This window comes from Carassius auratus, chromosome 14 (assembly GCF_003368295.1).
Source record: "Carassius auratus strain Wakin chromosome 14, ASM336829v1, whole genome shotgun sequence".
NCBI lineage: Eukaryota > Metazoa > Chordata > Actinopteri > Cypriniformes > Cyprinidae > Carassius > Carassius auratus.
In genome coordinates, this window is record NC_039256.1 from 14,835,009 (window position 1) to 14,847,871 (window position 12,863).

The 12,863-nt window shown below is 35.9% G+C and overlaps 1 protein-coding gene across 2 annotated transcripts; it reads left to right on the forward strand.

The window, feature by feature from the left end:
* The first annotated feature begins 937 nt into the window (after positions 1 to 937).
* On the forward strand, positions 938 to 11,346 carry LOC113113770 (T-cell leukemia homeobox protein 3-like). 2 transcript variants are annotated; one of them, XM_026280247.1, is made up of 4 exons: positions 940 to 1,989; positions 7,988 to 8,225; positions 10,281 to 10,461; positions 10,968 to 11,346. In XM_026280247.1, the coding sequence occupies exons 1-4, from the start codon at positions 1,527 to 1,529 to the stop codon at positions 10,977 to 10,979; spliced, it is 894 nt and encodes a 297-aa protein (XP_026136032.1). In that variant the 5' UTR covers positions 940 to 1,526; the 3' UTR covers positions 10,980 to 11,346. The 2 variants fall into 2 exon arrangements, with proteins under 2 accessions (XP_026136031.1, XP_026136032.1); XM_026280246.1 differs by having other exon boundaries at positions 938 to 1,989; positions 10,281 to 11,346.
* The last annotated feature ends 1,517 nt before the right edge of the window (positions 11,347 to 12,863 follow it).

Sequence of the window (12,863 nt, forward strand, 5' to 3'; positions counted from 1 at the left end):
CCCTTTATTTTACGCAGCCAAAGGCTATGCACTTCAATGAAATTCAGTTTCATTTGATTAAGCAAACGCATTGCCATGTGTAAAGCTGCATGTTTCTGTACCCTTGTCAAAACATGAAGAGCTTTTTTTCTGAATTGATCGAAACAGTTTGGCCTTTATTCCTTGGGATAATTAACAGTATCAAACCTGTGGTTTATAAGCTATTTTGATCTTTCACAGCATTAAAGCAATGAAGACAGCTTTTAACTATTACTATAACCCAGTGTCAGTACTAGCATTCCATCTTAAATTCAGAGTATTTTAATTCGACAATTCACTTTATTACAAGGGTCAATGTAAGGTGAACTGGCAGGTGAACTGTCCCCATAAAAAGTTTGATGCATTAAAAAAAAATTATAATAATAATTAAATAATAATAATAATATTATAATGGAGTACAAAAGGTGTAAGCATTGAAGTAAAAACAATAAAATAACTTGCATCTTTAAAACCTTAAACTCTATAATACAAAAAAAAATCTTTGGAAAATAATACCAAAATGTAAATACTAAATAGACATCATGATTATGAATACGTTTTCTTAGTCAATATGAGTTTCATAAAAAGGTAAAAGATAAAACTGACCTTGGCTCACAGTTGTTTTTCCTGTCACATGACAACAAACAGCTTCCTGCAAGTTGGTTACACCACACTGACTTATAATAATAATAATAATAATAATAATAATAATAATAATAATAATAATAATAATAATACATATTATTTTATTACAAACGACTTACATCATTCTATTTACTTTTTTTTATAATTCCACTACATTGCTCTGTTCTAGGAATATGAAACATTTTATTTTTCAACGTTAACGACAACACACCAGCCCTGGTGAAAAACAGAAGCGGCCTCTTTAAGAGAGGGGTGCAGGCGCGAGGCATTGTCTATACAGAAGTGCGCAAGAGCCAATGGAGAGGCGCGTGACAGAGTTTGGGCAGAAGGGGTTTGTCTCACCTGCTCGAAATCACTTCAAGAGGAGCGTGAACAGGACATTTTCAGCTCACGACAATTAATATGCACGTATCGGACAGTTAACACTTCACTTTAGATAACAGTGATGAGCTCAAGTCTGGGCCGTGCGCCTTTCTGAGGGACGGCACCACTCCGGAGACGCGTCCGGTTTGTTTGCTACAACTTGGCAACTCATCGCGTCGGGATTAAACCGTGAGCGCTGAGACCTTTCTACTGTCGAGTTGCTTTTTAGCCATCATTATGGAACTGAAAAAGAACCAGACGCAATGCAAAAAAGTGCAGGATAATGTTGAATTAATTGCGGAGGAATCCATGTAAATTTGTGTTCTTCCCTGTTTTTTACCTATGATGGCATCGTTATAAAATTGCATGGGCTCTGAGCACTTCAATGAAGAATATTTGTTTGTTAAAAATAGATTCTGTACATTTGGGAATAAATCGTGTTGCATTGAAGTTTTAGGAATTAAACATCACAACCTTCCAAGCTGTGCGCAACAGAAAGAATGGAGCACACGGGGATCGAAGAGGTGAACCAGACGCACCAGCAGCACGAACCCATCAGCTTTGGAATAGATCAGATTCTCAATGGCTCGGACCAACCGAGTAGCTGCATGCTGCCGAGCAGAACCGGCGACCCGGACTACGCGCTCGCGCCGAACGTCTATGGCAACGGCTACAACAGCATGTACAATCCGGCCTGTTCGATGGCGGCGGGACTGGCAGGTTCCTACAACGTAAACATGAACATGAATGTGAGCATGAATATGAACGTTAACGTGAACTCAGGGAACGCAGGTGGTGTCATCCGCGTCCCGGCCCACAGACCCATGCCACCCGCACCTCACCCCCCGACTTCTGCCCATCCACCGGGCATCGCGCCGGGGATACCTAGCATGGGCAGCCCCGCCAGCTTCACGTTCCCCTGGATGGAGAGCAGCAGAAGATTTGCGAAAGATCGGCTGACCGGTAAGACTTGAAGATATTTACAGCACTGCCAAAAGAAGAATACGTCTTGCTTCTGTTAGAAAAAAGGGCACGCTTATGAGCAACATCAACAAAAACGGACGATTCATTTTGTTGCTGACTTTTAAGGTCAGTGTTATTCACTAACAATGAGAAATTCCCTTTATTAGTTCGGAAGGTTTTTTTTTTTTTAATTGCAGATTAAATGTAAATCGCAGATTTCGCAGTGATTTTCTTATAGGATAAATTAAGACGATGAATCACAAAAAAAAAAAAAAAACAGCAGCAGTCCTATGAATAGAAACAAACAAAACACAGGCCTATATATAAAATAAACTGCTACGGTATGTTTTGTACTGAAATTACTTGCACTGTTACTTTTAAAATCGAACAATACGTCTCAAGATTACAATAATAAATTGTATTTTATTATTGTAGCTATAAAGAATAAAACCTATTATTTTTCAGGATCCGTTTCTACTAAAATATTTTTAACTCTGTGCCGTACTACCTTAAAGAAATAGTAGCCTATTTTAATGTACAATGGTCTTTTGCATTTACATTTATTTATTTAGTAGAAGCTTTTTAATCAAAAGTAAGGCTTTTTATTCAAAAATAAGGAACACAGCACCAATAAATCTATTTAATAGGCCCATATAATTTAATATTATTTAAGAATTATTTTTTTTAAAGCCAAATAGATTTTACTCTAAAACATATGTTTTTTTTTTTTTGTTTGCATTTATTTTATTTTAATTTTTTTGCCAATAGTAGGTGTTTATATTTAAGTTGACGTTTTTCCTTTTTCTCTGCTAAAACACTTCTGATGTCTATAACACAGCATTGTGCTTGAATTAATATCGGAAACCCTTTAAACACTCCACTAGCTTTACCACTCGACCCATCAGAAGATTGAGGAGTAACACGAGACAATCTTTTAAACCAGCACAATAAGATTTTATTTGAGAGAGGCCATGATGTTGCATTGAAGGAGAACCGACATCATCTCGGCCTGTGGATATTATACGTGTGTATTGCTCATAAAAACACAGTGGCTTTCAAAATCACAATCTTTTGTGGAATGGTTTTATGACACCAAGTCACATCTATATTCTTGAGCTACTGTCTCTCTGGGCCTTTACGACAAATGAATCATGATACAGTTGTTTGCAGGGAGCTAAATGTTGCCACAGCCAGTAGTAATGTGTAATGGCATGTTGACAAATCGTTTTAATCTACGCAAACGTAATACCAATAGAGATCCAACAGAGGACGATTTTGGATAACATTTCCAAGTGGGACACACACACACACACACACACACACAAAGAAAGAAAAATAGCAATGCCTGTGCTTGATTAGTTACAGAAAATGAAACAATTATTTTATTATGCGAATGCTCTTTTAATTTATACGCTTTAATATACAGAATTCTATATATAATTTGAATGTATATTTTTAGTAAATAAATTTAAAATAATGAATAAGAAATATAAGAGATATATGCATCACGTTATTTGTGTCTCGTCTGTAGTCGTAACATCCTCCTCGGTTTTCCATCTGGTCAGTTCGCGTCTTCAGATGACGTCACCCACAGTGAGATGAAGATGAGGAAGAATATGGATTTCTGCGCATTAAATATTCAGAATTCCGCTCTATTCTCATTAATTATTCAAATGAGAGAATGATATGTCAACTGCAAAAGCTCTTTTGTAAATATGCTTATCAATTTTACTCATAGTCACTTTGGGCCACTCGTTTATTATATTGTATCTCTTTCGTGCCTTTGAATTGCGGTGGATACAAGGTAAAGCAGGACATATATCAGTTTTTTAAACGAAATATGTTTAACACACACACACCCACACCCACATTTATATATAACATTGAAAACACAAAACCACACGGTCTTTTCATTTTCAAGATATTTACATTAAATTATACTAAATGTATAAGTTACAATATAGTTTAACAATTGCAATTATTTGATGCCTTTCTCCCAGCGTCATCCAAAGGAACCAGAGTCACTTATTCATAATGCACAAGTCACGGTGACTGTCTGGTATTGGTTTCTCTTTTTCCAACTATTTTCTCCGTCAGCTTGAACTGCATGTCTGCATTTCACCACAAGTGTCACGGCGCGTAAAGCTGCACAGACAGGCCTGAGACTCGATATGCACTGCAGGCCGGACATATCATGCCGGATTGGGAGGCGATGAAAGGCTATACCACATGTTTTTTTGTTAATTGACTCCTTGGCAGTTTGCAAGTTTATAAAAATCCAGAAATGCATAAACAGATCAGTCGTTCTCCGGTCAATAAACACAGGCGCTCTGGTGATGGTAACGGCCTTTACGCACGGCTTCTCTGTTCCTGTTAACAGCACTGGTGACAACTGCGGCGTGCAATGGAGTATAAATATAACTCTGGAAACACAATAAATGCTATAATCGACCATTTTGAAATTGATGGCGCGAAAAACGCTGGTTTTGGTGTCTTAATTCAAACGGTCTGCATTTGTTTCCGCGCGTGCTCTGAAAAGGCTCAGTCGCTTGTAGGCTACTTATGCGCATAACAGTATATTCATCAGTAGGTAAATTTATTTGTATTACCGCTGCTGGAGAGGGCTGTTGGGTCCAGCTGCATCACAACAAGGGGAGGCGATGGTCGTAATCTGATATCACTGGCCTTGGAGAAATTGCTAAATGAAATTGCATGTGGATGCCCCTCTATCTGAAATGACAATAATGATCTTTCCCACCCATAAATACAAATGATTATGAAACTGAGACGAGGTTGCGTAGCCATGGTGACAGTGTCTGAAGGGACGACGAGGCTCTCGAGCGGACGGTTTATGGCTTTCCTTGACAATTATTTTATTTTATTCGATATTTCAATTCCCAGCTGGAGAGAAAATTTAAAGGCACATTCTGTTTTGCCTCACTGCGCGTAAATAGCGACAAATGCCCATGTTATATTTCAATATCGCGCTTTGAATCCATTACATGTATATTTATTAGATTTTTACAAAGGTAATATGCGCAATGGGAAAGGCAGGGGCTGTCGCATGAAGGTGATATCACGTATAACTGATTTTATTACTGGCCGCATATTCTCTAAGGCAAGCTTTGATTTTTTGATGTGCTCACCATAAATTTTATTACACAGACTAATCATTTAGAATTCCCTCTGCTGTCGAGACTGAATACGGGGATTGTTTTTGTTTCCATTTGACCCACATATGTATCTGCAGAGGAGTGTTTCTGGGTAATGTGCTATTAGTTCGTTCTGCAATCTGCACACCTTACATATAAAAGAAAAAGACAAAAATAAATAAATAAAACCGATTAAGTATAGCTGTGACCACGTAAATTGAGTTTATCATCTAAAATACATTTTAAATACCAAAACAAATTAATTTCTCTTGATCATTTTGATTACCCGTGTGCTTAAGTGATGATGACGCGTGCCGCCTGTCATTCAAGATCAGCGCTTTAATTAAAAGCCAGCAAATCTAATTACGCAAAGGAATGAAGTCTATGCGCTTAATCCAATCAGAAGCCTTTTTACTTGCTCGTCTAATAAAATATGACAAATAAACTAATGATCTCACAGCATTAATAATGGTGTGATCAAAATAAAACATCTAGCCTATATAAATAAAATCATGACATCTTGTTTTTTTTTATTATTATAAGTTTTAACGATAAATTAAGTTGCATCACTGAGGTTGCCCAAAACAGATTCAGTGTCAGACTGACCTCATGACAGACCTTGAGGAATCCCAGCGTGACTAGTGTGAACTGTTGAGAAGCTTTTCTGAGAGCCACCGACGAATCTTGAATTACAGAAGTACGTGAATGAATGTAGTTGAGTGGCCAAGAACAGACATTTACAGATCCCCAACATGGTATTATCTGAACTCCAACTCTGTCTTCACACATGACCCGCCAACCATTGCAAGACCCAAGTTCAGCCACAAGAATAACAAAACACATTAAGCAAAGGTCACTCTCTTGGTTTACTCAGTTAAAAACAGGTTGGACAGTTAAGTGTTAGTGTCCTCAAATTATTTTGTTACTCTGGTCTAATTTTAATTATATATATATATATATATATATATATATATATATATATATATATATATATATATATATATATATATATATATATATATATATATGTGTGTGTGTGTGTGTGTGTGTGTGTGTGTGTGTGTGTGTATATATATATTTGTCTATATAAATTATTGCATTATAATGTTTTGGGAATATCTTTGCTTGATTTTATTTTTTATATTTTTTTTTCTGACAGAATTGCATCTACACTGTACAGTCCTTGTTTACATTTTCTTCAAATGTTCAATATTAATTTTTTTTTGGCTTCTGTTGAATCAAACATATTTTTCCCCATTCAAAATATAGTGCAGTGGAAGCCAAAATGTGAATTATTTTTTTTATTTATTTTTTATTACATTCATAGTTTTTCATAACATATCATAAATCATATGTTATTATTAAATTAAAACTAAAAGTAAAATTTATATTCATGATGTAACAAGCATATGTGAGGTGCAAAATTCATATTATTGGCTGACACAAGTTTTTCCAGTGGTTGATTCTTATTTGGTCCTCTTGAATGTGTACATGCTTATAAATTTATTATTTTTTTTACACCATTGTGTAAAATGGTAGCATCACTGGGTAATGTAGCAGCATCACTACTAACAGATGCTGTTCGAAATGTGCAAATGAACGTCCCTGTGCACTATAAACAGAAATGTGCAACCTGCGATGCATTTGTGTTTTCATTTTATTCAGGTGCACAAACACTGCTAAAACATCAGGACACCATACACGGTCAGAAAAACAATGTTGGTTAGACTCCTAACCGCCACAGAGGCCTTGATTGGGTTCCAGTTTGTTACCCTTTAATGAAAAGGTCCCACCATAGGAATCATTTGTGATCCCATAAATACTGAAAAAACACAGTTTCTGATATATGTATAGCAAGTAGTATTTGCTTTAATGCATTTATAATTTTATAAAGTGACATATAGTGTCATAATTGGGCTCAAATGCATCTAGGAAAGGTGCCAAACTGTCCACATCGGTTATTCTTATTCACAGCTGCTTCTATTAGGGACATTGGTGGGGAAAAACAGGAAGGAGGGGAAAGGTGAAAGAAATTCAAATAAATACATACAAAGAATTCTGAATGCAACAATCAAGACCTCTGTTGTAAAACCATGAATAATGGATAAATAATACAGAAGGACTGAATGAGAAATGAGCCTGAGTTCACTGCTACTAGCACTTTGTGTTATATAAGCCTGAAATAAAAATGTCCATGTATGTGCTGAAGTTAAAGGTGACCACTGACCTATATATATATATATATATATATATATATATATATATATATATATATAGATCAGTGCGTTCGACTGAGGTAAACGGAACTCTAAGCGAACACTATGTTCAGTTCAGATAAACTAATCACAAATTCAAATCACATAAAACGTAAGCTTATTTAAGGTTCTAAGTGCGTGTCGAAATATCGCTATATCATCAATATTATTAATCTTGACTTATGTTTTTACCTATCAAATTAAATAAATGTTCCAGAACATAGCCTAGGTATATGTAAATAGGCTCAGAAAGCCCCTTCTGGCGTTCGTTTGTTTCTGTCCTAATGACCATGAATTTCATTCCACTGTTAAGACGGTATAATGCCATTAAGATGTCCCAAAAACATTAAATGCATTGAACAAGAAAACTTGTCAATAACGTTTTTTTCTTCCAAAATGGATTTGCATTTATACAGGACTAATATAAAATTATCAAATTAATATAGAATTATTGTAATCAAGATTTCATTTCATTAGGCTAATACTAATTGGCTATGATGTCATTCTACATAAATTTAATGGCTCTTCGTGAATGTTATTCTTTTCAGTGTTATTGAATTCATTGTTTTTTTGTTTTGTTTTGTTTTTCAGCTGCTCTCTCACCGTTCTCCGTGACACGACGGATCGGTCATCCGTACCAGAACCGAACTCCACCGAAACGGAAAAAGCCCCGCACGTCGTTCAGTCGCGTGCAGATCTGCGAGCTGGAGAAACGCTTCCACCGACAGAAGTACCTGGCGTCCGCGGAGCGCGCCACGCTCGCCAAGGCCTTGAAGATGACAGACGCTCAGGTCAAAACCTGGTTTCAAAACAGAAGAACAAAATGGAGGTGAGAGGAAATATATTGGATCCACGAATAGAAAATAATAGCTATATAGTCCTAGAAGTCTTCACTATACAGCTTTATAAGGCTGTTGTAACTAATTCATTATTTCGATCTGAATCCAAGTCTTTCAAATTATTTTTGTTGTCAGTATCTGATTATATATAATTCCCTTAAGCAGCTAATTTGGTCAGAACAGTTTAAGTGAAAAGGGTGTTTAGTGAAAAAATAATATTGTAAATTTGCAGAGGTTTGCATTTTATTGGTTTATTTATTTAACATTTGACACCGATTGCCTTGACCAGCAGAAACATTCAAGCTCTTAAAAGGCTGTGTGGAAACTTGCTGTCCATGCAGTACCTATACTTCTGAATAATTGAGATCATGTCCATCCTTTCCCCATAATCTACTCAACCTTTTGCTGTTGGCTCTTTTGAAGCAAATAAGTGCCCAATCTTATTAAGAGCATGCTTACTTACCTTTGGTTTTACCAACAGGCTGCAATAGAAGAGAGAGCTGGCTGAACATGATTTATTTATAATGAAGCTGAGTCATGGCCTTTAACAAATAAAAATTTATTATGGTTGTTTCAGTATGCCTACTCATCAATATTTATGGAGCTCAACTTAATTCAGCAATTATCTGTATCTGCTGAAAGCTGCTGGGAAACATTCATTAGCGTGGTCGCTTTGCTTTTAGATGGTCTCTTAGGAATGAAATTCTGGTAAAGCTTACCTCACCACTGGATACCAACCGAACCTGAATATCAATAGCAACACTGAAAACAGTTTATTTCAGAATGGATTCAGATGTCATGAATGCATGAAATCATACATCCTAATGACTCCTTCCTCCATGACAAAATCTGTCCGCCATGAGGGTCTCCATACCTGCCGCCTGGCATCCATTAGCCACACATCACAGCTAAATGCATCACTGTAATGCGATTGCACTTGGCTCATTTGATCACAGGCTTGTTACCCGTACGATCGACACGCAAATACATCCTTCATTCTCAAAGTGTCTGTAGACTACAGTCGAATATTTTACACCACAACAAACCTGAGAAACCTGGAGTAAAATGCACTGTTTCTGTTTGCATTTTCCATGCTGTTAGTGATCAGCGGACCATCATTTAAATGTGATCAAATACTAGGACATTATAAATGTTCATTCTTTCATTTATTTTAAGAAAAAAAAAAAAAAGAAAATACACATTTGAATTACTAATTACAATAGTAAGCCTCTAAAAAAATGCAGGGAAAAACATTCTTTTGATGGTGCCAAAAAATTAAGTAAAAAAAACTAAAAAATTAAAACAAATTAATTTATGTTACCTGAAATATGTTTTAATTTGCCTGTTTGTTGTTACACTTATGTTTAAAAATTAGTTTTCTGCCTAGCCGTGCCTTCTAACCTTGAAAAGGGGATGACAAATCAACTTTATTTATTTTTTCATTCAAATTGAACAAACTTGTGGTAAATTGGACATTAAAGGGAAAGTTCACCCAAAAATGTCAATTCTGTCTTTGCTTTGTCTACAGTTTTTTTTTTTTTTACAATGAAAATCACACTGACAAATTATAAAAGGTTGAGTCAATGATGATAAAATGTAAATTTTTGCGTGAACTATCCCTTTAAGTTAATGCAACTGGTCAAAGGATTAATCATATTTGATCTATCAAAGTACATCAGGTCCCTGACCAATAAAATAGCATCTATTCATTGTTTTGTCATGTACTGTTATATAATAATACTCCCATCTTTATGCTGACAGCTCCAGTTGGCTCCTCATGTGTACATTATTAAATGTACAGAACCATTAACATTCATGCATTTCATTCAAAATGACTTTAGTCATAACACACATATTGTTATTTTTCACAAAGGCATGACATGTCTTTTGTGTATGCGGAGAGCTCAGATCTCTCAAGGTAATTAAAACCAGCCTAGGACCTGCACCAGATAAACATGTTAGTTGACATAATCCGCTTTTGTATTTGAAAAGGGTCTCTGTCACTGCACATCATGTTGACTTCAATCATGCGTCTCTGATGACAGGAGGCAGACCGCTGAGGAGAGAGAGGCTGAGCGACAGCAAGCCAGCCGCCTGATGCTGCAGCTTCAACAGGAGGCCTTTCAGAAGACCCTGAGTCAGCCGCTCCAACAAGACCCTCTCTGCCTACACAACTCCTCGCTTTACGCCCTGCAGAACTTACAGCCTTGGGCCGAAGACAACAAGGTGACGTCCGTCACCTCAGTCGCATCTGTGGTCTGACCCACAACTCTCATGAGTGCTAGTTAATTGAGAAAGGATTTTATAGGACGCCAATTAGAACTTAATCTAGGTGGATCTCTGACATTCTCACTTGGACTCACTTCATGAGCATCTGTACCAAGCCATACGCTTTTTTTTTTTTTTCTGTGAGATGGTAGAAGAGATCTAGCTTTTCCAATCATATATGGAAAGATTCTATTCAATTGCAATGATTTTTGACAGGATCAGCTTTGAGCCAGTGATAAATACCCGCTAGATAAACCCAATAACAAACAGGGATTTTTTTGTATCTGTTTATCATTTGTCAGAAACATGCATATTTAAGTCTTGGCATGGAACAAAAATGCTAATTAAAGAAAACGCTAATCAAAACAAAAACAAGCACACTAAGTTCACATTTTCATTCCCACCTGAATCTGACTGGTCATTTGCTCGTCCCTTACGCTGCATTCTCGTTCCTCTTTCTTCAGCTACCCATCTAAGAGAGAGAGGGGCTTTGTCCTTTCCAACCCAAAACCGCAAAGCTGTCTGATGAATTTCACCCATCAAGACGGCTGTTTGTCTACGTGCCATTTGGCATCAAGGAGACTGACTCAACCCCAGACTCGTTCATTCTTGTTCTTTTTATTTGTGTTTATTTTTTTTTTCTTTGGACTTTGTAAGATGTGTTTGTGATGCATGTTCTCTACATTTCCTGTATGAAGAAATGGACTAAAAACTGTTAGTTCTGTCCAGCTGGAGTCCTAACTATAACGCAATTTGGAAGCAATTATGGAGGCACTCTCTATGGATTCTTCATGACGTGACGTTTCAAGGTGTTTTATATTAAAAAAGAATTGTGACTTCTAAGACTTCTGGTTCATCCTGTGTAACATTTATTTAGAATACTATAAATGGTGAAATCTGTTATTTTTGCACAACTACTGATTATAGAATAGCAGAAATAATGCTATTCCTTTATTGGCATTGATAGTTCCATGTGAGAACCTTTAAATCTATGAAATCTTTCCATTGCATTTATAGTGGAAAACGGTTCTTTATATTTTAGATCGTTGAGAACCATTCATTGAAAGGTTCTATGAGGAACCAAAAAAGGTTCTTGTTTGACATTAAAGTAAAAACACCCCGTTTGAATGAAGTTTTAAACTCATTCAATTTGGTTGAGCCAATATTGGGCTGATAGGGATGCTAAAAAAAACAAGGTTTTGATAGTACCACCACCATTTTTTGGGGGAAATCATACAACAAATGGCTTATTTTAACATCGATAACAACACGCCACTTTTACATTTTACCTATATTAAGCCAAAATTATCATTCACTGTCAACTTGTCCAAACCTGCTGGTGAGAACCTGCGAGTACAGTTTGTATACAAAAACAAGTTCTTGACAACTATTTTGAAAGCATTCATCACCCATGTCCACCCAGACACCGTAAGGGCGTAAACAACTGATGGGATCTCCGAGAGCCAAGACAGCAGTCAAAACAGCAGTTTCCTCATTGGTTACCACAGCAGAGTGATATCCACGTAACACAGGGAGGGGACGTGGAATCATAGCAGTTTTATCCGCAGTAAATGAGCCTTTACATTCTGTTCTACACACGACTGCATCTCCCAGGAAATGCTAAAGAGCTAAACTGATTACAGCGCTCTACAGCCTGTGGCTTACAGAAAGGAACCAGCAGTTGCACAAACCACAGCTGGAAAACAAACATCTTTCAACGGAAACAACAATTCTGCTGGATTTGTGTGATTGGCCTGTTTTAAAATTCATTATACAATAATTTTCGAATTTTACTCTCATACGAGCAAATTAAACATATTAACATCTTGCAAACTATTTCTGAATTACTGACGACATTCAAATAACATATTTTTGTTCAAAATTTTTTATTTTTTATTTTCTTCAGGTAACCTAAAATAGCATTTTGTGTTATGAGATCCAATTTACTTGTATTTAAGTCAAAAATAGAATTTAATATGATTGAATGAATCTGACAAAATCAGGTTGCTAACTAAAGTCAAATGGAGTAGAAATAACATAACTAGTTAAACTTCTTAAAATGTACATATAGTTTTGGGGTGTTTTTTAAATAAATAAATACATTTTAATTTTAATTAATTTATAAAAAAAAATACACATAAAAATGATAAAAAAAAGTCAAAGGAAAGCCATTTATAAAACGATTTCTATTTCAAATAAATGCTGCTTGAACTTATCAAAACATCCTAAGACCTGTTCCTCATTGATGATAATAACAAGAATCATTATTAAAAATTGTATTTTGCAGTAAATCAGCATATTAGAGTGGTCTTGTGAAACTGTAGTGAGTCATGTAAAATAAATACAACTAAAATACATTA